The sequence below is a fragment of the Myodes glareolus genome, chromosome 13 (assembly GCF_982192425.1).
Source record: "Myodes glareolus chromosome 13, mMyoGla1.1, whole genome shotgun sequence".
Taxonomy (NCBI): Eukaryota; Metazoa; Chordata; class Mammalia; order Rodentia; family Cricetidae; genus Myodes; species Myodes glareolus.
Genome location: NC_142038.1, coordinates 29,950,597 through 29,976,007, shown reverse-complemented (window position 1 = coordinate 29,976,007; position 25,411 = coordinate 29,950,597). Strand labels below are relative to the sequence as shown.

General features: G+C 41.3%; 1 protein-coding gene across 1 annotated transcript in view; it reads right to left on the bottom strand.

Annotated features, from left to right (window-relative positions):
* Fbn2 (fibrillin 2) overlaps nt 1–25,411 on the bottom strand; it is a 203,007-nt gene that overhangs the window by 139,731 nt on the left and 37,865 nt on the right. Inside the window, exon 6 of the mRNA XM_087896051.1 lies at nt 4,318–4,515. Coding sequence (XP_087752177.1) covers nt 4,318–4,515 — 198 coding nt within the window. The remainder of the gene's footprint in view (nt 1–4,317; nt 4,516–25,411) is intronic.

Below are 25,411 nucleotides of genomic sequence, written 5' to 3'. Positions count from 1 at the left end.
AGGCAAATGAAGTCCAAAACTTAACCTCTGCTGCATAAGCAAAACCAAGCAAGTAAATCTTGAGACATTACTAACGCCTGCCTACAGAATCCCAACATGGACGACACATCCCTTAAACAGTTGTGCTCTGAAATATGAGGCCTCTGCCAGAACGCCAAAGGGAAAAAGACATGCCCATATGGACGAGGAGATTTAATAATTGTGTCTACCTCAGCTTCATGACCTTTTAACCCAGATGATTTCTTTCCTTGAAATACTAAGTTTGAAGGCATTTAAATCTTGCAAACATTTCTTGGCCCAAAGGGAATTTCCTGACTTTTCTGTGTGTGCACTCACAGTAGGCATTGTCCGATATGCCCCAAGCTCACCAGTGAATTAAAAGATGCCCGCCTTTATGAAACTGCATTCTACAAGCAGGGAACCAAGCCAGTGAGAAAAGAAGTGTATTAGAAGTTGAAAGGTGATGAAGAATGAAGAAAACACATTATTATAATATCTATGCAATGGGTTATCTTATTTTTAATAGTTACCTATGCCTATGGTGTCCTATGTACACTAATTGTCTAGAAGCCTCTAGAGAAGAGTAAATTCTATCTAGAATGTATTACAGTACATCTATACATAAAGAAAATTGTTTCAATCCTTAGATCGGTGAGTGTTCACAAGAAAAATAGAGAAGCTTCCTATTTGTAGTGAAGAATATTAAAATCGGCATTTAACACAGCTTTCATCCTTGAAGTTTTCTCTGTAATTGTTACTAGAAAGCCTCGTAAGTCCACAAGTGACCTGGCTTCCATTCTTGATAAATACTCCTTTTCTGATCTGTGGAGCTATCTTGTCATTCCCTCAGTGTCCCTGGAACTCTCTTCTGAAGATCACTAGGACACAGTGATTAAGATGTGATTAATTCACACCAGTATAATCACAGGTTGTCTTAAATGAGCTGAGACAGTTGATTTAAGTCTGGAGTATCAGCACACATGGGATGCCTTGGGAACGGGGCACAACTCTAAACACAAAGCTTATTTATGCTTCACATACTTGAACACAGAGCTTCACAATAATTTTACTCAGGACTTTAATGATGGTGCATTTTTGAAAAGTATAATTTTTTTCTTTGTATGCATGAGGTTCTGTGTGCTTTCCAGATGAATGCAGGCACACAGAAACTCTGTCTCAAAAAGCCAAAAATTAAAAAAAAGAAATAGAATCTTTTAAATCTGCATAAAGATGGAAAACACACAGAGAATTTGGATACTGTATGTTATTATGCTCTCTTTGAATTGTTTGAATGCTGAGGAAGGAGCAACAGCTGCTAAAAGATATTTGCTTATAAATGCTGCTGAATTAATCCAGATAGGTATTTTGAAAATACCCTGACTTCAAAATTGAAGTCAAAAGGTATTTTACTTTGGAGAAGAGATTTTGATTTTGTTTCCATAGGAAATAAGAGGCTGTGGATTTATTCTGAGTTAAGAAAAATCAGGTTTGATTAAGGAAGATCACCTGAGAAATCTCCAGTAGGAACAGATGCCCCAGATGTCTGAGTTCTACATCCAGAACAGATTCAAGATGCTGCCTAAGATGATCAAGCCTCACAGAATACTCCAGTCAGGACTTGATCATAAATCTAAAATTTCTTTAGGTCCCCATATGATTATCAGTGCCCCTAACTAGCCAGAAGTAGCCAAGAATACTATGCCAACATTTCCAAAAAATAGACTATGGATATTTTCCTTTGTTTAAAAAAGGCGTGAGGGAGTAGTATGGGACACTTCTGTATTCTGTCGATTATGTTTTAAATAAATGCTGATTGGCCAATTGCCAGGCAGGAAGTATAGGTGGGACAACCAGAACAGGAAGTAGAGGTGGGGCAATGATAACAGGAGAATTCTGGGAAGAAGAAAGCTCTTTCTGTAGTCTTGTCCAGATACTGAAGAAGCAGGATGTGATCTTCCCCACTGAAAAACGTACTGAGCCATGTGGCTAACATATAATAGAATAATGGGCTAATGTAAGTTATAAGAGCTATTATGAAGTCTGAGCTAATGGGCCATTCAGTTTTATAACTTATGTAGACCTTCTGTGTGATTCTTTGGGACCTAATGACTGTGAGAACTGGGCAGGACAGAAACCCCAACAAGCAGGCCCTCATGTTACAAATCCCTGGAGCTCAAATTAGAGGCAATAATGAGCCTCCTAATGTAAATTTAGGAAACCAAATTTGGTTCTTCTGCAAAAGCAGCAAGTACTTTTAACTGCTGAGCCATTTAGAGAGGTCCTGGTTCTGTGCATTTTAATATCAACTTACCATATGAGGTCACAGTGGAACCTTGCCATTTATAGTATCATGTCAGTGTACAAAATGTTCTTGGTTTGGGGAGCCTTATAAAATTTGGATTTTTAAACTTAGGGGTACTATGTAGATATCCTTCTAATAACACTACAAAACTGGAAAAAAATCTTTTGAGGCTACTATTTATTTTTTTAATTTATCAAATTGCTCACGGTTTATTGTTCAGTGAACTAAGGTTATATGTGCATCCTCAGTTGTAATTTTGGCATAGAGGACACGCTGGTCTGCTTCCTAAACTATGGCATTTATTCAATGGGGCTGAAGTCATCATCGCATCTGACATACTTGCTGACTTCAGTCAGGAACCTTCTGCTCTAACCTTGGTCATGGTTTACTTATAACAGTTCATCTAATGTCTGTGTCTCAAACAAAAACAACATCACTTCTGTCAATAATACAAAAGTCATCTAAACTCCCTTACATCTAAATGATTTACTGGAGAGAGTATCTCCATGTTCTAAAAATGGATTTAGTACATATGGCATCAGAGAAGTAGTCAATGAATGTCAAGGGCTCTGTTGGCTGAAAATGAATGGTGCTAACTAGTAAATACAGTACCATTCCTGTGGTGATATTTTGTTTGCGCTTTAGCAAATAAAGTTTGCCTGAAGATCAGAATATGGAGCTAGCCACACTGCTTAGCCATAGAGGCAAGACAGTGGTGGCACACACCTTTAGTCCCAGCACTCGGGAGACAGAGGCAGACAATCTCTGTGAGTTCAATGCCACCCTGGGCTACAAAAGACTGAATAAGTCTAAAAGAGAAACAAAGTCAAGCAGTGGTCACTCACACCATTAATCCCAGCAATAGGGAAGTGGAGACAGGAAGTGATATGGCTGGAAGGGGAGAGAGAAATATAAGGGGAGAGGACAGGAGCTCAGGATTCAGTCTGAGGTTTAGCAGAGAAGGCATTCAGTCTGAGGACTTGTAGAGACAGGATCCCCCATTCTGTCTGAGGATTTTGTATAGGTAAGAACCAGTAGCTGGCTGCTCTGCTTCTCTGATCTGTCATTCTTCACCCCTGAATATCAGACTCCAGGTTTTTATTATTAGGACCAATTAGAAATCGCATTACACAGTCTAGGTACTTGGGTTGGACTCTGGCCGTGGAGCCTCAGGCCTCAGATCTGTCTTTGATATATGTACAGTGCCACTTATGAGGCATGGGAGGCCCTGGAGATTACCTGGAGAGAAAGACATCATGGATGATCAGGAGAGAGAAAAAATCAATTTCTCTCAGACAAGTGTCTATGTAGTGCAATATGGGTGTGGAAAGAATTGTGCCGCCAGAATACGGACATTGAGCAGTTTACCCTCTCATTGCATTACATATTTTAGGAGTTAGGTTTTTTAAAAGCTTCTTTATTTGTCATCTTCTTCTTCTCCATTCATGTTAAGAACTGAAACTTTCCACTAGGTGACTAAAATATAAACTACATCTAGTCATACTTCTGAGCAGGATCCACCATGGCAACATGACGTGGGATTCCCCTCTGTATGCTATGAATGCTTTATTACTATTGGTTATCAAAGAACCTGCTTTGGCAGGGCAGAATATAGGTAGGCAGAAAAACTAAACGGAATCCAGGGAGAAAGAAGGTAGAGTCAGGCAGAAGCCATGTAGCTGCTAAAGGAGAGAGAGAGGCAAGTCTGCTGGAGAGGAAACAAGACATGGAGAAAATGACATAGTACCACAGCCACATGGCAATACAAAGGCGAATAGAAATGGGCTAATTTAAGGTGTAAGAGCTAGCTAGAAATATGCCTGAGCCGTTGATCAAACAGTGTTTTAATTAATATAGTTTCTTTGTGATTATTCAGGTCAAGGTGACCAGGAAACGAAGAAGCAGTCTTCATTTACAGCAGTGGGTACTGTTTTCAAGGTTCCCATAAACAGTTTCAGGTTTGCTGACTCCACTCAAAGAGGTGGCACTTGGCATGGTAAACACAGCGGACTCACCCTGACATGCTCCCGTGCGGATATTGGGGATAAAGCCCCGGCGACAGGGTTGAGGCTGGGCTGGGCACATCTCACAGGGGTGACCCCAGGCTCGTCCAATGGTGGCACAGCACAGGGTCTTCGTGCAGACGATGCCTGTCAGCTGCCCCTGGCACATCTGATTGTTGACTTGTGTGAAACATGGGCCTGTCCTGTAATCTGCAATGAGAGAGGAGAAGAAAAGACAGCATGAAGGATCATGGACTTGTCTCAGACCCCATTTACCAGAGGCAGAAACCAGAAACTTCCTTCTGAGCCATCCAAGGACAGAAGAGCCGTGAGTTTCATTTTGAAAATTTATAACTTCCAGTCATGAGATGTACATTCAGAGACCGCAGTGGATTCTGCACTGGGCATTGCCAGCAGATGGCTCCTGGCACCCAGATGTGCTTTTTTGGCTTGGATGATTTTAAAGAATTTCAATTGGTAGTGAACATTGTAAAAATGAGAAATTTACAAGAAACTTGCATTTCGGGCTGGTTTTTTTTTTTTTAAACGTGGAAGTTCTGGCTGTGCTAGGTTCAACACATCGCATTGCCTGATAGGATAAAGTGTTTGTCCTCTTAGGACCCTCCTACTTTAATCCCAACCTTAGTATGTATTCATGCTATGCATTCAGAGCCACCTGGGCTCTCAAGGGATTGTCGTTAAGGATTAATATTCCTTACCCACTAAGTATTCTCTTTTCAGACTAAGTAGTCAAGAGTTTAGAAAGCCAAAGTGACCCGATGAAAATGTGTTTTGTATATCAAAACATATTTGGGCAGTCAAAACGATGCATACATAGTTAGGTCTAATAAGCTGACATCTATCTCTGTATCAGTCTGTAGCTTTCTGGTTAGGTTAGAAATGTTAAGAATTCTCTACAGGCTAGGTAGTGTTGTGTTCTCTTTGCTCTCTGTTAGATAACCGTTATCCTGTGCTGCTGTAGATGATGGCCAAAGTCTGAGAAAATGTGTGATGGATGCATGGTGTACAGACACTCCTACGACCTTCCCGAGACCTTCCTATGAAGTCAGGACTCTTACACCTCAAAGTGTAAGGTCAATAGCTGGGGTCCAGCTATCTTGGGGTCACTTTCAATCCCACCCTTAGGCCCAATGACTCAGATTCAGTTTATTTAACAAAATTTTCAGGCGATCCACATGCATCTCAAAGCGTTAAGGCTGAATCAGACTGTAGGCAACTCAAAGGCTTGCTCTGGGTATTTCTAGGCTACATTCCTCATGCTGAAAATTGACTTCAATAAACATTCTGGGGGAACCAGTATATACTCTTGTAGGCAGAACTAAATCACCAATAAGAAAGCCATTGAGTGTTACTGCTATGGATTTGCAAGATGTAAGAAATGAAAGAAAAGTTAGTTTCCTGATGACCGATTAGTCTAATGATTCCCATTAGCCCTGAAAGGAAGAACACATACAAAAAAGGTTTCTCTCCAGAAAGACTGTAGCTCGTCGTTGACCACCCTTTGGGAATGAAAGCTGTCTCCCAGGCTTTCAGTGCAAAGACTAGTGGTATTGAGTCTTATAAAAATCTGCGAATGTGAACACCAAGCTTAGATAACAATCAGACATTCACAACGGCATGTAGGATGTGTTAAGCATACAAAGGTTGTACACGGTCAAACAAAACTTAAAACCACATAAAACAGTGTTTAATGAAAAAGGAGGCGTCCTTGTACAAAATAAATGGGTATTTTAAAAGTTCAGTGTCCTTAGAGAGCTAACATAAAGATAAGTAAATTCAATGTAATGAAACAACGTCTAGAATGGGTATTTTGGCACAAGCTGGCTTAAAGTTCTCAGCTTAACTTCCACAAAAAATAACTTATTTTAATTCCCTCATAAGAACAGCAGATGTATTGGCTGCAAGCTGAATTCCTGAAGAAAAGTCTTCTATGTACATGGAAAGATATACCAAACTTAGGAATAAGTATTTTCCAGGTCATAACTTTTCAGAATCTTCATAAAACCCATATTTTGCCATTTTAAATATTGGGTTTGCAGTTTTCAATTATATCAAGTTCTGAACATATAGGAAAACTCTATTTCTTACTAAAAGATGTTAAGATTATGACTTCTTATGATGCATGAATAAATTCTTATCTGCAAATGCTTTAGGTTTTCAGATCCCCAGGGAAAAGGCCTGTGAAGCCTTCCTCTAACCCATCCTCAAGCAAACCAGCTTCCCAGGAGACTCCTTCCTTCATCTCCCCACTGCACCTGCTGAAAAGGCTGGCCTTTTGGCACATTCTCAGTGGACACAGGCAGCTGTGTGTCTTTGCCAATGGCCTTTCTGGAGGAACAGATGCAGGCAACCTTGGGTGCCCTTCCAACAACAGATTGCCTATGCCGTCCTCCTGTTGCTTCCACTTTCCTCTGCATCAAATTCGCAGGAGCTTACTTATTGCAATAACACTTTGCTTTCTCACTTAAAAAGCTTTAAAGTTTAAATCTGCATTCTTAGCTAGACATGCAGCAACTGTCAATAGGCAACACATGAACAATAGTGCATACTTAAGAGGGATTTCAATTCCTGGTCAGATCAAACTATTCTGTCCCCAAGTTCAACTTGGACCTTGGCTATGGGCAAGAATCTGAAACGTGCCTTAATCGATTGCTTTGTTGATCACGTATTCTCTTTATGAAAGTTTTACCATTAACAAAATATTATTGTACACACCAGTAAGCATGAGGAGTCAGAGTGGGAGCAAAGCATAGGACTATTTCATCAACTTGCTATGTTGGAGCCAATGGATGCGAAACTAGTAACTTCCTCATTGGGTTATGACCAATAATTTTAGTTTTTTAAATTAGCCTGGGAACACAGATATTGCTATTTTTATTTTCTAATATCTAAGTGAAACGTGACTGATTGAAAACTTGTAGACCATTTCGTCGATTGACTTTGCTTTTAAACTTATTATCTTTTTTTAAAATAATTGCGTGTGTTCAATAGAATGTGGGGGGGGGAGGCATGTGTGCCACGGCTCACACGTGGATGTGAGAAGAAAACTTGGTGGAGTCAGCTGTCTGCTCTGCTCTCCACCTTATCTGTGCTCCAGAGATCCAACTCAGGCCAGCAGACTTTCACCTTGGGGTTGCAAGCATCTTTAATTGCTGAACCATCTCCCTGGCTCTTCATTTCATGCTTTTGAACATTAGGACAATTAGCACGCTCATAAAAATAAATTGGCAACTCATTGTATTTCATTTCCCCACAAACAACTTAATTAAGGTATATCGTACAAGTTATGAATCCATCTGTCTGAAACACACAATGAGAAGATTTGCAGCACATTTATTGAAATTCAGTTCAGGAACATTTTTTGGTACTTCTCCAACATTCCTTACGTCTATTACCAGCCCAGTCCTTGGCAATTGCTCTCCAAGCCCTGTCACTACAAATCTGCATTTTCAGGACAACGCGTGCAAATAAATGACATCATTGGCTAACCTGAGTCTGAGGCCCAAATCTGCATATGAGAGTTATTCTTCGATGAGTGAAGCAAAGCACTCCATTTAGCACATGATGCAAGATGGCTAGGATACTGAAATGTAAGCACACATCATGACAGAGAGGAGGGGAAAGATTAACCAAGACAAAGTGGGTGTGAAAGAGCCTTATAGATGCCTAGTATCTCATAACCGTATTTTAGAAAGTAATTTATATTTCTTTTAAAAAAAGGAATTTGACAGGAGCTACATTGTATAGCCAGAAAAAGCTGTTCTCAGAGGATGTGCATTACTGAACTCCAATGCCAAAGGTCGGATCCCTCTCAGCTGCTGACCAAGAAGTCCCAGGGACTCCAATGCAATACACGCCCATGTTATTCATTCCTTTCGGTTGCCCACAAGAGGTAGATGAGAAGTACTGTATTAGTACTGAAGACACTATAGGTCTTGGATGTGTGATATGGAGAAAATGACTACGACTGAACTGGAAACTTTCTCCCGCCCAGCTAGCTTTTATGGTGCCAGAGGATGCTATGCAGGCCAGTTAGGGAGACGGAGTACCAATGGTCTTACTTTTCTGTGAATATTATGATCTTACTAGGTCAATCGATTAAATAAATAAGGTATATCCTAAGGGGTATTATGGTTATGAGGTTAACCATTTGCTTTCTGATTGGATTTGGGATCCACTCAACTGAAGGAAAGACAGACTTTGAACTAGAGACCTGGACAAAACCCTCTGGCAAGGGAGTCCTAGGCACTAAGGGGGAAGTGAATACTACTGTTTATCTAGATGGATAAAGCATCAGGCTGCCCTTAAACATGTATGCTTACCCCCAGATAAATGCCCCTTTCAGGTTTATTCAGACATGCTTCCCTTGCTAGTGAACAGTGAGGAGCAGAGATTCACGGCTGCACAAGGTTCTCAGTATAAGTGATGGGTGAATGTTCTACCCTAATAAAGCAGTCTATTCCATCCTCACCACAGCTCAGGGAGCACTGCCCAATAGGGGGCATGGCAGAAAGAATGCAAGAGTTAGGAAACAAAGCAAAATCTATGAAACAACATCTTCTAGCAAAGACACGGAGCTACAGATGCCTGCACTGGGTCCATACAAGGGGGTGCCAGTCACATTAACGCATGGCTTGGGGAGGGACTCAGGAAGCCGTAACCCTTTCTGCTGAACTAGAGTTTTAGTGAGGGGCAGGTCATGCACTCACTGATGACCCCCCCCCCCACGCATCAATCTCAGGTAGTTTCAAACCAAGTGTTACACAGATGGCTCTGGTTAAGCTAAGTGGGTCACAAAACCAAACAAAAAGCCTTGTAGCAGTGGGGTTCATTTCGAGAGGCATAGGAAAGAGATAAGAAAGGCTGGAAAGAGGAGAATAATCATAAAACATTATATATTTATGAAATTATCAAATAACAAAATGAACCAATAAAAATCTGAAGGGAATAAAAGTTCGATGATGGACTAGGGAGATGGCTCAGCGGGTAAAGTGCCTGATGTATCAGTACAAGGACCTGAGCATCTGGTCCCCAACACTCATGTAAAAACCACCTGTAGATCTGTAACCCAATTGAAGGCAGGGGCACAAACAATAGGAATCTGGAGCTTGTTAGCCTGCCAGTATAGCCAATCAGTGAGTGCCAGGTTCAATCAGTGAGAGATGATGTCTACAAAGATAAAGCAGGTGGGTACTATGAAGGGCAAAAATGGTAAAATCAGTAGGGGGAAGGGAAGAAGAAACGCCACTGAGAATGTTTGATAAAGCATGAAGGAATCACATTATTTTATATGTGCCTACAATTATACACAATACCTGTAAGTATACACACACACACACACACACACAATTTTCCAATGAAATTATGCAACCTGGGATGACAATATTCCCTACAAGAGCCATAGACTACCTAATAAGAACCCCAGTACCAGGTCACAGACGTTTTCTTTAAGTTGTTTGTTAGGGTGGTCCAAGTGATTCTCAAAACAATATAAACTACTGCTGTTATCCATGGTTGTCTCTCAGAGGCAGAAGGTAAGTCCCTACTGCTGATAACACTGTACATTTTAGACACAGGGTTTCTGATCTGATAGCCCCTCCCTGAGAACTAGCTCTCACAGGACAAGAAATTATGATGCAGGCTGCCAAGGGAGGGGAGCAATCACAGTCTTATCTTGCTGGGACATCTATGAGTCATAAGAATTACCAACAGAGCAGTAGTGGCGCTCCCATCTTGGTGGTAACCAACAGTTACCTAATTGAACTTAAGGCCCCTTCAGCATGAAGGAAGTCATGCTTGATACTAGAAACTTAGCCAACTACGCAGGGCTAGTGGAGTCATGGATCCTGGCAGACAGCCTACTACAGCCACTTTAGGAAACCAGCATAATTCCTAACCAAATTCTAAATACTTACCTTTAGAGCCACAGATAACTGCTGTTCTCAACACTCATCAAAGAAGCTTCTTTTGATAGCAGAAAGTCAGTATTGGTCATCAATGCAAAGATCAATGCATTGGATCTTGCATTCCCAGCCCTGACAGATACAGTTATAACACAATTCTGGCATCTACAGCCTAGGGAGAATTGCAGAAGTGGGTGTGTATGGACTAGGAGCGTAAAAGACTGAAGACTGCCATGAGATTTTGTCTCCTAGAAATGGCAATGAAGCCATCCATACATGATATTGCAACAATATGGCTACCTACACAAGGCTGGAATAAGTATAACATCAGTAGACATGCTAAGGTGTCGGTGTCAGAAATCCACTCCTAGTTTAAGAAGAACTACAGGCAACAATGAAGGACAATTAGTCTCTCCCAAGAATAAGCCCCATAAATGGTTACTTAATGACCAGTAAAAAATTGGTCAGCTCTAATATCACACACACAAGCAACAAAAATGGACTCAGCAGTGTGTTTTTATATATTTATGCATATGCAAATCAAAGGAAAAAGGCCATTGATTTGAGAGAGTGGGGTAGAAGACATTGGAAGAGTTGGAAGGAGGAAATAAAAGGGAGGAAGCGATATGATTATATCTTAATTGAAAGAAAATACAATTTTTAAAAGATAAAATGTTGATTTCTGTTTCAATATCCACACACACTTTAAGTCACACACCACACACGCACCACGAACACACACACACTCACATACACTCACAGAGCATTGGCTGATTTAAGATTATTATAAAAGATTAAAAATTAAACTTAAATTGAGATAAGGCTCATATTAAAGGGTACATTGGAAGACAAAGAAGAAACAACAACTTCCGTAAACAGAGTTTTTCAAAAACAAACAAAGTAACTAAGGAGAAAAAAGTGAAAATAAACTCCTGCCTTATTGGTAGATATGCAGCTCTGATCTATGAAAATAAAATATAATCTTTGCTTTTCAGAGAGCAATAACTTATCATAATAAAGTTTATCACACTAAATTTATTTATTCCTTTATTCTGTTTAATTTATTAATTCATTATAGTTTTTACTTATAATCACATAGGTCTTAGATTGGCACCAATAGAATCCTGAACTGACTACTAAACATCATGTCTTTAACAGCATGTGAAGGTAGAATCGGCCACAGCCCTTGTGTAGAGTTTTGGGTAAAAGAGCTAAAGGTCACCCAAGAAAAGAACTTTCTGCACTGTTAAAAAAAAAGATGAATTTTTTTTTCAGCCAGGCAGAGGTGGCGCACACCTTTAATCCCAGCACTCGGGAGGCAGAAGCAGGTGGATCTCTGTGAGTTCGAGACCAGCCTGGTCTACAAGAGCTAGTTCCAGGACAAGCTCAAAAGCTACAGAGAAACTCTGTCTCGAAAACTCAAAATAAATAAATAAATAGATAGATAAATATGATTTTTTTTTCAACGAGAGACTTTGTGACACGAAATTGATCATTTTAGAGAATCAAGGGGCAACATCTATAAAGGCCCACTGCACTGTGGTTTTCCGGCACGCACGGCGCATGGCTGAGAGTGGCAGCCAGTAGCCACATGTGGTTTCCTCAATTGCAGCCTAAAATACGGGTGACATAAAGCAAACATCCAGTTCTTCAGTCACACTCGCCGCATGTCAAGTGTTCGGAGGCCACACGGTGGTTAGTGGCTACCAAACTAGAAAACACACTTATTTACATCATCCCGGAATGTTCTAGCTATATATGCTCCTGTGGTTATCTCCCAACACCACAGAGAAATGGAAACTGAAACAGCACTTGGTGCTGAGGGAATGGCTCTAGAAGAGGCTGTGTGCCTGAGGACATACTGATTCAGAGCGCAGTGAGATATGGCAACATTCAGGACTTACCTGCTGGCCAGCATCCAAACACCATCTAATGAAAAGTCCAAAGACCCTAGCAGTTCTATGACAATTTTCTTTATATTGTCATGTGGGTAGGAGAAAACAGCAATGTGTGGATGGAGGACAAAGAACACACGTGTATGTGTGCCCACCATGAAGTCTGTGTAGAGCATGCGTGCACCACTGCTTCATCTGTGGCCCGCCCTATTTGGTGACACAAATAACTCTTTTACTGATGGTCACAGTAGACTTACACAGGCTAAGCAGAATTGCCCCAAGTCACACAGTTAGTGCCTAAGTGATGCAGACTGTGAATAAGTAGTTGTATCTCACATCAAATTCCTTTTTCTTTTTCAAGATTCTGTGTGGACATGTTCATATATGTGCATCATATGGAGTCTAGAAAGCAATGTTGCATGTCTTTTTCAATTGCTGTCCACACCATCTTTTGAGACAATCTCCCACTGAACCAGGAACTCTGACTCCAGTAGATGGGCCAGCCAGGGATCCTTCTGCCTCAGCCTCCTCAGCTCCTGCCCCTGTGTCAGATATATATATATATATATATATATATATATATATATATATATATATATGTGTGTGTGTGTGTGTGTGTGTTACCAATTCAAGTTAGGTCCCCACGCTTGCACAGTGAGCACTCTATTGGTTGAGCCGTGTTCCCAACCCCAAATCCATAGTCTCAACTATCACACTCTCTTTCAGCATCTTTGATTATCATGGCAGAGTTCATCCTACACTCGATCAATAGCTCATGCTTTGAGCTGAAACCATTTTTGTGCCCATCTATTCATTCCCATACTTTCAGACTGTAAGGTCTTTATTCTGTCGATGAATTAGCCTGGTTTACGAAATGCTTCACTGGGTACTTTGATTTGTGACCCAGAGGTCACCGTGTCTAAGACTTCTGAGCCACTGCCCAGATCTTGTTGTTTCACGGTTGCTAATATTACATCATGCTCAGCTGTGGACTTTGTCTTTCAGCGGGTCCTCTGCCGAGCTGCAGCACGGCCCCCTCAAGTCCTTATCAACAGCTTTGCTGGCGCTCTCTGCGCGGCCAGGGTGTAAGGAAGTGCTATTTCAGTGCTGAAAGAGGCTGTGGCGATGGAGCCGGGTGGACGACAGAAAAGGCTAACCCAGTGCCCAAGAAGCCAGACACACTATCTACAGAAGATAACATTGGACTGCGCAGTGAAGTCTCAGTTTAACTTGAAGAATTGCATGGCTGTCCATAAAGTTTCAGTCCATCCTAGATGGAGCATCCGAAAGCATTTAAGTGCTGTAACAGACGGCTTAAATTTGAATCATTTTCCATAACTTAACTTCCAAAACCTAGAAACAAAGAGGTCTGCTTGTAGATTGACACAGGAGGAAATGATGTCTGTGAAGTTTGAGGAACTAGTCTCGTCAGGAGGATTTAAGGTAAGAGTCCGAATCTCCTGACTCATCCTTCTATGAACCAATAGGAAATGGTTCCCAGACACCTACAAGCGATGACTCTAAGGTACCAAGCTAGTCCCTGGCCTGGTTAGTGACTGGTTGAAGTTCAGGGTAGAGTGTAATTCGGCCTTTCTCAGTGTGTGGGCAGTGGCCTACCAGTTACACAAAACATTAGAAATATTTTGTCAGAAAAGAATTCTGTGGTCAAACATCAGAAAAATATATTCAAGTTCAAGAGAACTGGTTCCTTTGGCTGTAGCCACTAACCTTCAGGAGTGGTTAATGCACTCGTGTGCATATCAACTGCCAAGAGGAGGCTATAGTAGGCAGTCTTCAAAATTTATTTGCTCATAAAAATGTTTTATATAGGAGTATTCCTGAAGACCTGTGTGGGATGAAATACACTTTGGCAAACACTTATCTGACTTTCTCGCCATGCGAGGCCCTGTCATATCCTCAGATGTGGCTGACTGAAACAGATTTAGTGAAGGCATACCTTTTGTGTGACTGGCTTGCCTCCAGATGACATCACTGCCCCCGTAAATATCTCAGAGAACGTCGGAACCTGTGCCATGCTATGACACACAAGCGAGCGCTGCAGATCCTACACTACTGCCCAGGTCGCTAATGGCGCTGATTGTGTCTCTAAATGTCCACAGCCCCAAGGTTCTTCTGTCGTCCTTGCATTGTTCGTCTGTCTACAAAAGCTCACATTTTGGGACTAGAATGTTAATTCATATGTTCCTATGCAGGATTTTGTAAGCAATGCAGGGCAGAGGAAATTGTGTGTGTGTGTGTGTGTGTGTGTGTGTGTGCACAACATACATGTGAGTATGCATAAGTGCAATATCAAGAAGCATCTACTTTTATTTCACAGTACTGAGATTTTTCAAGCAGTTTAAATGCTTCTCCTTAACCCCAATAAGCAAGGTATTACATTCTGCCCCTCTGTGTAGGAGCACCCAGCTCAAGGACTGGGAATGGGGGGGGGCTGCCTGGCAGCTCTAGAACCCAAGCTTTCACCAGTCACTTCCTTGCGGTCTTCAAGGAGCTCACCCCCCCTCCATTTCTGTCTGTAAAATGAACCCCATACAGCAGGAGAGTGTCCACGGAGCAGAGGCTGTGGACGTGTAAAAAGTGTACGGATAAAGTGATCCCGCTTATGTAAGATCGAAGAAACCACTTATATGGATAGCGGGGTCCTCCCAAGAAAGAGCAAACCTTCTTCAGAGTAGGTCTCCCCACTATTCAAATTCCCACCTTCCCAGAGTTTGGTTTAGAACCAAAGCCAGGATTCACAGACTGAAAACTAACACTGGGCAGCCAGTAATAAATTAACTTTGCAGAGAGAAATACAAGATTCAGAGAAATACTTCGCAGGAAAAAAAGAACACCCCCCATTTTTTTTTTTAACCTCACCATAAAGCACAATGGGCAAACACAAAAACACAGCATCTGTCTGTCTGTGGGCTGCTGGAGGGAGCGCTTTCGCCTCCTGGCTCTCGCTCAGTCTTGCTCCCAGCTGTGCTGCTCTGATCTGATCAGGAGGAGCAGCCAGGGGTTTCTGATTACCCCTGAGGTTTTCTGCTCAGATCATCTCCCTGCAGCCTCTGTGGCCTCCCTGGAGAACCAGGCTGAGAGCTGGCCACACTTAGTGATGCACATTGGGGGAGACCTAGTTGGGTTTCAGGGTTTCGAAATGTCGCGGACATTCCAGAGATACAAAAACATCTTATAGTCAATCAATTTGTAAAAATTCTAGTCAGGATTTTGATTGCTCATCTCTGTACTTCTAGCTGTCCTCAAAATTGAGAACTGTGATTCTTATTGTGCTGTAGTATGTATCAATTTATCAGTCAATCTACACATTTCCTATCTGTATATTGTCTGTCATCTATATATCGATGCATCTTTCTGTCCATCATCTATCATTTATCAGTCATGTATTATTTATCCATTACGTCTCAATCATCTAACAACCACATATCCATCACCTACCATCTATTATATTTCTTATCAGCCAATCATTTATCACTTTCTCTCCTTATTTAGTAAATAATCTCAATTTGACACTTATTATTAGAAACAAAGTCTTCTCTGGACTTATAATTATGTATTCCACATTTTCATTTTTGGTGTATAAGGTCTTTGTCTATTTTCCTTCTAGTCACTAAGAAAATTATCCCAATTCTCAGATAACTGCAGACAACTTTGATTAATATACAGACTAAATGTTAAGACCTATGAGGCGGGCTTCCTTAAATGATTATACCATTCAGGAACAAAGACAAATGCTACCAAATTAGAGCAGAAAATTAAACAGCTGAGATCCACCTAACTGTTCCTAACACGTTTTGCAACACAGTTACATTCTAAAGCTAAACTCCCACAGATATGGATTCACAGAGCACCCAAGGCTCACACTGAAAATAAATCCTGAGCTAAGTAGACAAAGTGTGGTTACATCTGACTTGTCTAGGTATAAACCTTCTTTTCAATCGGGAGAGCTTTCCACTGTGTGATTCTTGGTGGGAGAATCATACAAAGCTGCACATTTGCATATTTTCTCAGTTCAAGGGGACAATGGTGGCAGCGAAGCACAGAGGAAGGACCTGGAAGGACCTGGGTGGGTTTCCTGGCTCTCTTCCTCAGCACCTCGTCTCCACTCTCCTTTCCCCACATGGCCCGAAGGTCCTGTCCTATGACATACACGATACTTTACACAACATTCCTCATTTACTATCTTTAATTACAGATGCTGAATTTTTTTCCTCTGGTATATTGTTGGCAATTGAGAACCCTAACTGAAGCATGTGTCATCTTATGGACAATAAAAAATTTTAAAATGTTAGGTACAGCTTTAAAACTTTGCATTTTTTTGTTTCTGATTTTGCAGTTATGGGGTGATGTGTACAAGTAGCAGCTAATGGGTTTAGATTAGAAGTTTAAACAGAGCCACACTAGTTCTATCATCCAGTGGAGTCTTAAATATTAATCTTCCCTACTTTTCCAGCAATGTTAGGATGCTTAGAGGGTCTTGCTCGTCATTAAGCCATTTAAAGAGGCTTAACCCTTGCAGAGGTCTTTGCGCATGCTGGAATCGTCCAACGAGAAACCCTTCTCTGTCTCCAGACCACTGATTGTCAGGATAGCACAGACATGAGCTATCCAAAGAAAGGAACAAAGGATTCAGTGGTATGCACTGGTTTGAGGTTAGTAGGAGTAAAAATGACTTTGCAAAAGAAAGTATCCAATAAGGCACAGAGGCAACTGATTCTAGCAAGAAATGAGTGATGGTCTTGTAAAGCATCTGAGGCTGGCTGATGTTTTAACCTGGAAGACGCTGCCCAAACAGAGTCTCTCTCTCTCTCTCTCTCTCTCTCTCTCTCTCTCTCTCTCTCTCTCTCTCTCTCTTCCTCCCTCTCTTCTTGGTTTTGATTTTTCAAGACACAGTGTATCTGTGTAGCTTCGGAGCCTGTCCTGGAACTCGCTCTGTTGATCAGGTTGGCCTCGAACTTACAAAGATCCACCTGTCTCTGCCTCCTGAGTGCTGGGATTAAAGGCGTTTGTCACCACCACTCAACCAAAACACTCTCTTAATGAACATTGGAAAACTTGGTGTCTGCCCATTTCCAAATCCTGAGTTACCACTAAGTCTATGTGAAAGCTAGACTTATTAATAAATAGTTAATGAAATAGTTAGGGTAGGAAAGTCTATGAGCACATAAAATATAATGACTTTGAACGTTTAATAGGGTTCCATGCTCTGAAAGATAGACTGTATTGGGGTGAATCAGAAAATCTTAGTCTTTATATAAATCGATGCTTCTTAACATTTTAAGTGAAAATATCTGGAAGAACTTAAGTATGTAGTAATACTTTTCAAAATCATAATCTGTAAGAGCAGACCAGTCTGGCTGCCAGAAGAGGCTCCATAATTGCATTTCCATCTTGCAGTGGTGCCTGGCTCAAGTCTGGGAATGCACCATTTTTCACAGTACCTGCAGTGGCGGCTGGTGACTGATGGGGCTAGCACATGGCTTAGGATGAATGGGCAAGGGCAGGGACAGGGTTAAAACTGCTCAATGGAGAAGCCCATTTCTCTTGGTTTTGTTGTTGTTTTAGTTTTTCATACACTTGTAGCTCTCCCCTTCCTGTACTGTTCACGTTCGAGTATATTTGCTTCCTGCTATGTTTTCCCTCTCAAAAACAACATGGATAACTAAGAACTTTTAAAATCGTTTTGTAATTATTAAGCTCACTAAAAATATTACAGTTTTGAACACATGGAACTCTCACTTCTAAGCAGAAATCATAAAGGGACCATAATTAAAACTGAGATATTTTGCAGAACAAAAGCAGCACTACCAAAAGTTAACAGCTAGTGATCACACGGGTGGGGGTTATGTGTATTATCAAGGGTCAGCATATTTGGCTAGTGTGTGTGGAGCCCTGGCTGAGCCCTACTACTACAGCAGCACCAGAAAGAGATTAGGTGTCCTGTGTATATGTAATAGTCACTATTCCCAGTAAGAGTAAGGGAAGTTAGGATGAAAAGGAAATACACATGATTAGATTGATAAAGCTTTATTTATTTAAAGAACAGAGTACGGTCATTTTCTTGCTTTGAGTGTGTGTGTGTGTGTGTGTGTGTGTGTGTGTGTGTGTGTGATATGTGCATGTGATATATTTGCATGTGTGTTTCTGGGGGTGCATTATCTGTGCACACATCTTGTCCTGCTATATCCTCTTTATCGGATTCCTTTCGTATGGAGTCTCTCACTGAAGCTGGAGCTTGGCTAGCAGCCAGCAAGTCACAGTAATCCTCCTGTCTCAGTCTTCCACAACCCTGGTGCTATGTGCACTGGGGACTAACTATACACGTCTTTTCATGTGGATGCCGGGACATCAAACTCAGGTCCTGATGACCTCACAGAGAGCTCTTATCCACTGACAAGAGCTCCTGAGGCACTGCACACTGTACTTTTAAGTGACTCAGTCTTATACTGAAGTCCACCTCGGTAAGAACAGAGCCATCTTGCAGAAATGACTCACTAGTGAGAACCATCATATTTTTTTCAGGACTGAATCCACGAAATAATTCACATATGGGACTTACTTAGAGACACTTGCCAGGGTTTAACTGCAAGAGAACAAACCCGTGTCACCTGGAAACATGGATTTAAAACTTAACATTGAGAATGGTATGCGATCTGCGCTATAGTCTCTTACCCCACAGGTTTTATCTGAAGACTTCCTTCTCTGTTAGAGGAACCCGTGCTCATAGCCTCTCCCACAGTGCACAGCAAGGAACCAGTGCCCACAGCATCTCCCTACAGTGCACAGTGAGGAACCAGTGCTAACAACATCTCCCACAGTGCACAGTGAGGAACCAGTGCTAACAGCATCTCCCACAGTGCACAGTGAGGAACCAGTGCTCACAGCATCTCCCTACAGTGTACAGTGAGGAACCAGTGCTCACAGCATCTCCCTACAGTGTACAGTGAGGAACCAGTGCCCACAGCATCTCCCTACAGTGTACAGTGAGGAACCAGTGCCCACAGCATCTCCCCCAGTGCACAGTGAGGAACCAGTGCCCACAGCATCTCCCCCAGTGCACAGTGAGGAACCAGTGCCCACAGCATCTCCCACAATGATGCACAGTCTCTTCATAAATTGCAGTAAAGTGTCCAGAATAGTGTTAACAGAGATTTAGCTACGTATAGAACTATTACAGCAGTCAAGTTTCCCTCCTTCTTTTAAGTCTTTCAAGTAGTCTGAATTATCTCCAAGCTTAAAGCCTTTCCTATGAAGACACCTTTATCAAGAATTTTCTTTCTTTCACTCTTAAAATGTCCAGGTCCCTAAAGTGACCAGGACCCTAAAAGGTCCAGGTCCCTAAAAAAAATGGCCAGGTCCCTAAAACAGTCAGGTCCTTTGATTTTTTTTGGGCCTGTACTGGTTCATAGTGCTGCCTGTTAAAAACAACTTGCTTTTTTCCAGACACATGGGAAGAAACAAATCTCTGTCCCTTACGAAGATGTAACTACAGCATGTGACACATATCGTCGATAAAGCAAGACTTTGAATGTCGAGCCAGCCACACCAGCTGCTATGCATGTCACAGCATCTCCTTTCCTCGCCCCAGGATGTACAGAGGGGAGAATGGGACTCAGCCTTTTCCTTTTCACGTCTCGTGGGCACACTTGGCACAGCACATGTCACCATGTTCACAGTGACTGCCTGATACACCGGGGCTCAAACCTGGCTCTGCCCAGTGTTATAAACTACCATTCTCCCGGTACTGTCCGAGCTACAAAGATTGAATGACAGTCTGATTTTGGAAAATACAGGCAGAGTGACAGAATGATCTCAACTGTCACGTCTCAGCACGTGTCTACTAGTATAATGGATTGTGTTAGGTTAGAATGTTGGGGCCTTAAAATTGTTGTATGAGTAGTTGATTTTGAGTTTCATGAAAATTCATTACATTAATTTCAGTTGAGGATTAGGATCGAGCTTCTAACAATTTCTGAAATGGCTCCATACTTATTTCTGCTGTTTTCTAGCACTATTCAGGTGATGCTCAACAATCAATCAATTCTGGAAAACCCTGAAGATGCTTTATGTTCTGTGGTATCAAATACTCATCGAGCTGATATCTAATTATCCATGTAAAAATAAACGAGAACACCAGCTCCATATGCAAACTAGTTTTTAACGTTAATGATTGGAAAACTTATATGTCAAATAATCATTTGAAAATAAATTTCCTGGAGCCAGAGAGACGGCTCCAGCAGCAGCGGCTCCTGCTGCTCTTGCAGGGGACCTGGGTTCAGTTCCCAGCACCCATACGGTGGTTTACAACTGTCTGAATCTCAGGTCCTGGGAGGGTCCAATGCCCTCATCTGGCCTCCATGGGAGCAGCATGTACATACTGTATTTAGTACACACAGGCAATACACATAAAACAAAAATAAATCAGTTTTAAACTTTTTCTTTATGATTTGTGAACAGTTAAAGTTTTATTTGTACACATAGTTTATATTGGTCACACAAACATTTCTTGGGTAAAAACGGGTTGAGAGTAGAAATAATGGAAGAAGCCCTGACCTAAAACACTCCAATTAACAGAGACTTTAGAGTAGATGACATACTCTCAGGTTGAAATTTTCTATGCAATTATTTGAATTTTTTCAATTAAATATATCAGAAACCTCTTTATTTCTACCAGAAAATGTATCATTGCTTGTGTGTGTGTATGTGTGTGTGTGTGTGTGTGTGTGTGTGTGTGTGTGTGTGTACGGTAGTTTACTAGAGAGTACTGCTGAATGAATGCTCACTTTATTAAAATAATGTAGGTACCTTTTAATTCTGAAACAGAGTATTCTTAAGCAAAGAAAATACAAATAGTAACCAAATGTTAAATGCACAGGACATTGTAAAAATGCATCCCAAACTTGAATATCTACATGAAACATGCTGTGTTGTACAACAGGGACACAGCCACTTCCATGAAGAACACTATGGAAAGAATCTCCCTGACTTAGAGAAATGACACGCAGAACCCCAGGGGCAGTTTGCTTAAGGGGTGGTGTAGACCTGAATTATGCAAAATGTAAACGGTAACAAGAGCTATAAAGCTGGCATGACGTTGAAGCTGTCAGGAGTATGGACGCTAGTTTGGGTCCTTACTTTCTTCTGGCAGATAGTACAGGCCTCAGTCATGTTTATGACTATTTATTTCATTTCCCACATCGCTTCTGTTGGCAGAGTAACACCTCAGGAGCTCAGGCTTCAATAAACCCAGACTCACAAATCTCTTATGAAGATGAACCTTAAACTGGCATCCAACTCTAACTTGCAGGGCTCAGCTGTCAGGTTTGGAGGGAGGCTGTAGGAACATTCTTCGTGAGCTGTCATTGCTTTTGCCAGTGGCTGTGTATCTGCCATGGACTGCTGATGAACTTTGACTTTAGGTAATTTCTTTAAATCACATAAACCTTAATTTTAATCTCTTTTAATCTAAAAACTGTTTGATTTCTAGTCTATTTGGAAAATTTTAATATGTCCAGGCAATGCTTGCCTCCATGTTCATAAAGTTAAAAATCCTGTTTATTCAAGTAAATGGATTTTTATGTTTGTCATGAATTCACATATAAATATTAGCAGAATAATTTTTAAAAGAAAGAATGGATTTTTGGGTAATGACATTATTAACAAGTATAAAACACTTGTCCGTATATCAGGCCCTGTTACATCTGCTTTCTGAGAAGACAAATTCACAGATAAGGTAGACGTGATTGCTACAATAAGGAGCACATATAGAAGCCCCCAGAAGTTAGTAGTTGAGTCCAAAATTGTGTGCAGTTAGTTATTAGTTGCAATTCATAGCCAGAAAAACAATGTGGCATAAACCATAGTAGGAAGATATAGATCCTAGAAGAAGGTGTAGCTGAGCAAATACCTTAATCCTACGCCTCACTTGTCACGTGATGTTAATTTGATGAAGCAGTTAATGGAGAAGGTCTTAAAAGAACAGACGCTCACCAAAGGCAGAGGATGGTATCATGTGTGGTGGCACATACCTGTTCCTCCAGCACTCCGAAGTTTTACAAGTTCAAGGAGAGATGGGTAACACCTTTCTTAAAAGGAAAACTAACAATGAACTAGGATAATCAGTCAGCACATGTCTAGCATCTGTGATATGCTGGCTTCAACCTTGTCTAGCAACTGTGATATCCTGGGTTTATTCCTCAGTATGAAAGTAAAATAAAATAGGATAGTAGAGGGTTTTTAATTATATTTTTTCCATGAGTTCAACAATTTTCTGGTAATGCTCAGTTCTGTTTATTGGCTATATATTATTCTTAAAATCAGAAAACTAAGCAAATGCAGGACCCGAGTTCAAACTCCCAGAACTCCCATCAAAACAGGACATGGCGGTGTGCAAGCGTGTTACCCACTGAACGAGCTCCCAGGACATGGTGATGTGCAAGCGTGTTACCTTCTGAACCAGATCCCAGGACATGGCGGTGTACAAGCGTGTTGCTACCCTCTGAACCAGTTCCCAGAACATGGCGGTGTGCAAGCGTGTTACCGTCTGAACCACCTCCCAGCCTTTGCTCAGAAACCTTTCTGTTATTTAACAACATGATTTCTCTTATAGATGCTCCCACATCAGCAGAGCATCAGAAGAAAGTGCAGCCACAAACACAGAGGAAACCAGAAAAGGCCCCAATGAAGAAATAGAACTTGCCTCTTTTTTTTAAAAAGGCAAAAACCACAAATCACAGGTGTTTTTCACACAGAACCAAGATTATTCAAACATCCAGTCTGTGGGGGAATTAAAGACAGAGTTTTGACAGAATACCTTTCTGAGGTATCTTGGTCTCAAAGCCCCATAGAAAACATGACTATTTTAGTGAATTTTATCAATAAAATATACATATCTTCAGTTATTGATATAGTTTTAAACTCTCCCCTTTTCTAAAATGAAATAGATTTCATTTCATAATGTTCAATGACAACAGGCATGGCTTCTCTCTGCCTCAGAAATGCTTAGGATTCAACTTAGGCAATTCAGAAAAAAAAATGCCACTGAGTAATGTTCATTCTCTTTCTTCAAGAACTATTTATGTTTAAATATTATTTAATTATTTATGTTAAGACACCAGTGTTGCACTGCTCACAAGGGGGTGCATTCCAGTGGCGTTTCAAAGGTAGAGTAGACGAGACTCAGTGACATCTGCCTGGGATATAGAGTGACTGTCCAGTGTTACTGTGAGGTCCTTGGTTTAGGTGACTGGATGATCCTGCCTCACTAGAAATATACCTAGATACCGGAGCTCTGAAAAACCAGCAGGTCCGATGTAATGTGTCACATTAGAGTGTTAGTGGAGTAGTCAACAGCCTTGACCATAAGCAATAGAGGCTGAGACTCAGTAGAAGTTGGAGACGAAGAGATTTCAGTGCAGTGGATAAAAAGGACAACAGACATTAGGTGAGACTGTGAACTTGCCCAGGTGAACATTCCAAGATGGAATAATGACGTTAAAATAAAATAGAGATGCTTTGTCTAATTGATCTCAGAGAAGAAGTTGATGAATTAGAAATGTAATTTAAAAATAAATGTATATACAAAGAAAAGAATAGAGAGGGAAAATAGAAGGTCTCCTGAACTGGTCCCCAGTAAAACAATTATTTAAACCACTTCATGAAGCAGTCATTTTAAGTCTGTGAGTATTGTCCTGCAGGCAACAAAGCAGACTAGTTAACATTTCTTCAAGAAAGTCTATGGAATCTCAGTAATAGCAAGAGTCTATGTCACTAGGAGCCACACCTCCTTCCTACTTTCGATGTGCCAACTTAGGGTCATGAAGCTCTCCACATAGTCAAGGACAGTGGTGTGATAGATAGCCCTCCCTTTCTGTCTCAGTCAAGGCAAGGAAAGCAGGCAAAGACTCTAGTGTCCTCTGCTTGGTGTGGCAGAGGCTGACTTACAGAGACAGACGGGTGAGAGAGTCCAGTAGGGAAGATGCTACTCTGACATCAGACCGAGAACAGGAAGCAGACTCTACTAGGGTACCAGCATGATGCTAGGCAGAGAGGTTCCCAGTGAGGACGGGCAAGCTGAGAAGACACAGACCACTGCCTCCAGCTCCAATCCTGAGCAACTGCTCGGAGATTTTACCCACAAAAACTGAATACCTTTGAAAAATTACATAAGTGATGTAGGAAAAAAAAAACTACGACTACTTTGAAAATGGAAATCTGCCAAATTTTGTCAAATAATCTAGAGGATGCAAGTGGCTTTATGAGGACGATGGGCAAAATCACAGCCCAGTAATTTATCTGGGAGAACCACAGAAAAAAGAACCCCAAGTACCTCAGAGTTGGACTCAAAAATCTCTGCAAAGGGGCCTGAATTTAACTGGATCAGCCTGTGGAGCAATGTATGCCCCAAGACATTATCGAAAACAATAAAGTAATCAGCTGGCAATTAGTGGAACCCCACAAATAGTTGTGACATCAACAGAAGCAGACAGCTTCACAGGGATCAGGAACAGGGAGAGTCAAAGAAAGCCTGGCTAAAACCACTAGCACCCCAGGGCAACCAAGCGTGCTCAGAATTTGTTCTCTGAGAAACAATGGAGAAGCATTCCGCTACCAGGGGAAGTTACTTCACTAAACAATTGTGTTTCAGTCTAGTCAAGAGCAAGCAGTGGGTAGCATCAAGCTTTTGTGCTGCAGAAGCATAGACTCGCTATAATGTATCATTTCCTAAAGTTTTCAATAAAAACCAGTGAAGAAACAGGAGAATACAACTACAGTTTGTAATGGGGAAGGTAGGAGGCACCTAGTCTCTGAGAAGCCCCAGAGGACCAGATTTGATACAATTCAAAGCAATCATTATTAATAGAGTTCAAGGACTAAAGGAGATCATGCTGGCTGAGCAGGTATTATCAGTGTCTCCTAAAAGTGAGACCATTCATGATCAATAATGATGAAATAAAGGAAAAGAACCCAATAGGAAGTCTAAAGCTGCAAGTCAGAAGCACGTCTGAGGGCAAACTGCACACAGAAAGCAAGCCCTGAGTTTCTTTCTCTTTGCTTTCTTTTTCAACAGGTGTGCTGTGACACACATGTGGAGGGTACAGGAAAACCTGTGAGAATACGTTTTCCTCTTCCACCATGGACTCCAGGGATCAAAATCAAGGTATCAAGCTTAGTGGCAAATGCCATTACCTTCTAAGTTAGCTCACTGGCTCATGTTAGGGTTAGGCCATTTTGAGAACAGAACAGAAAAGACAAGAAAGAGCTAAA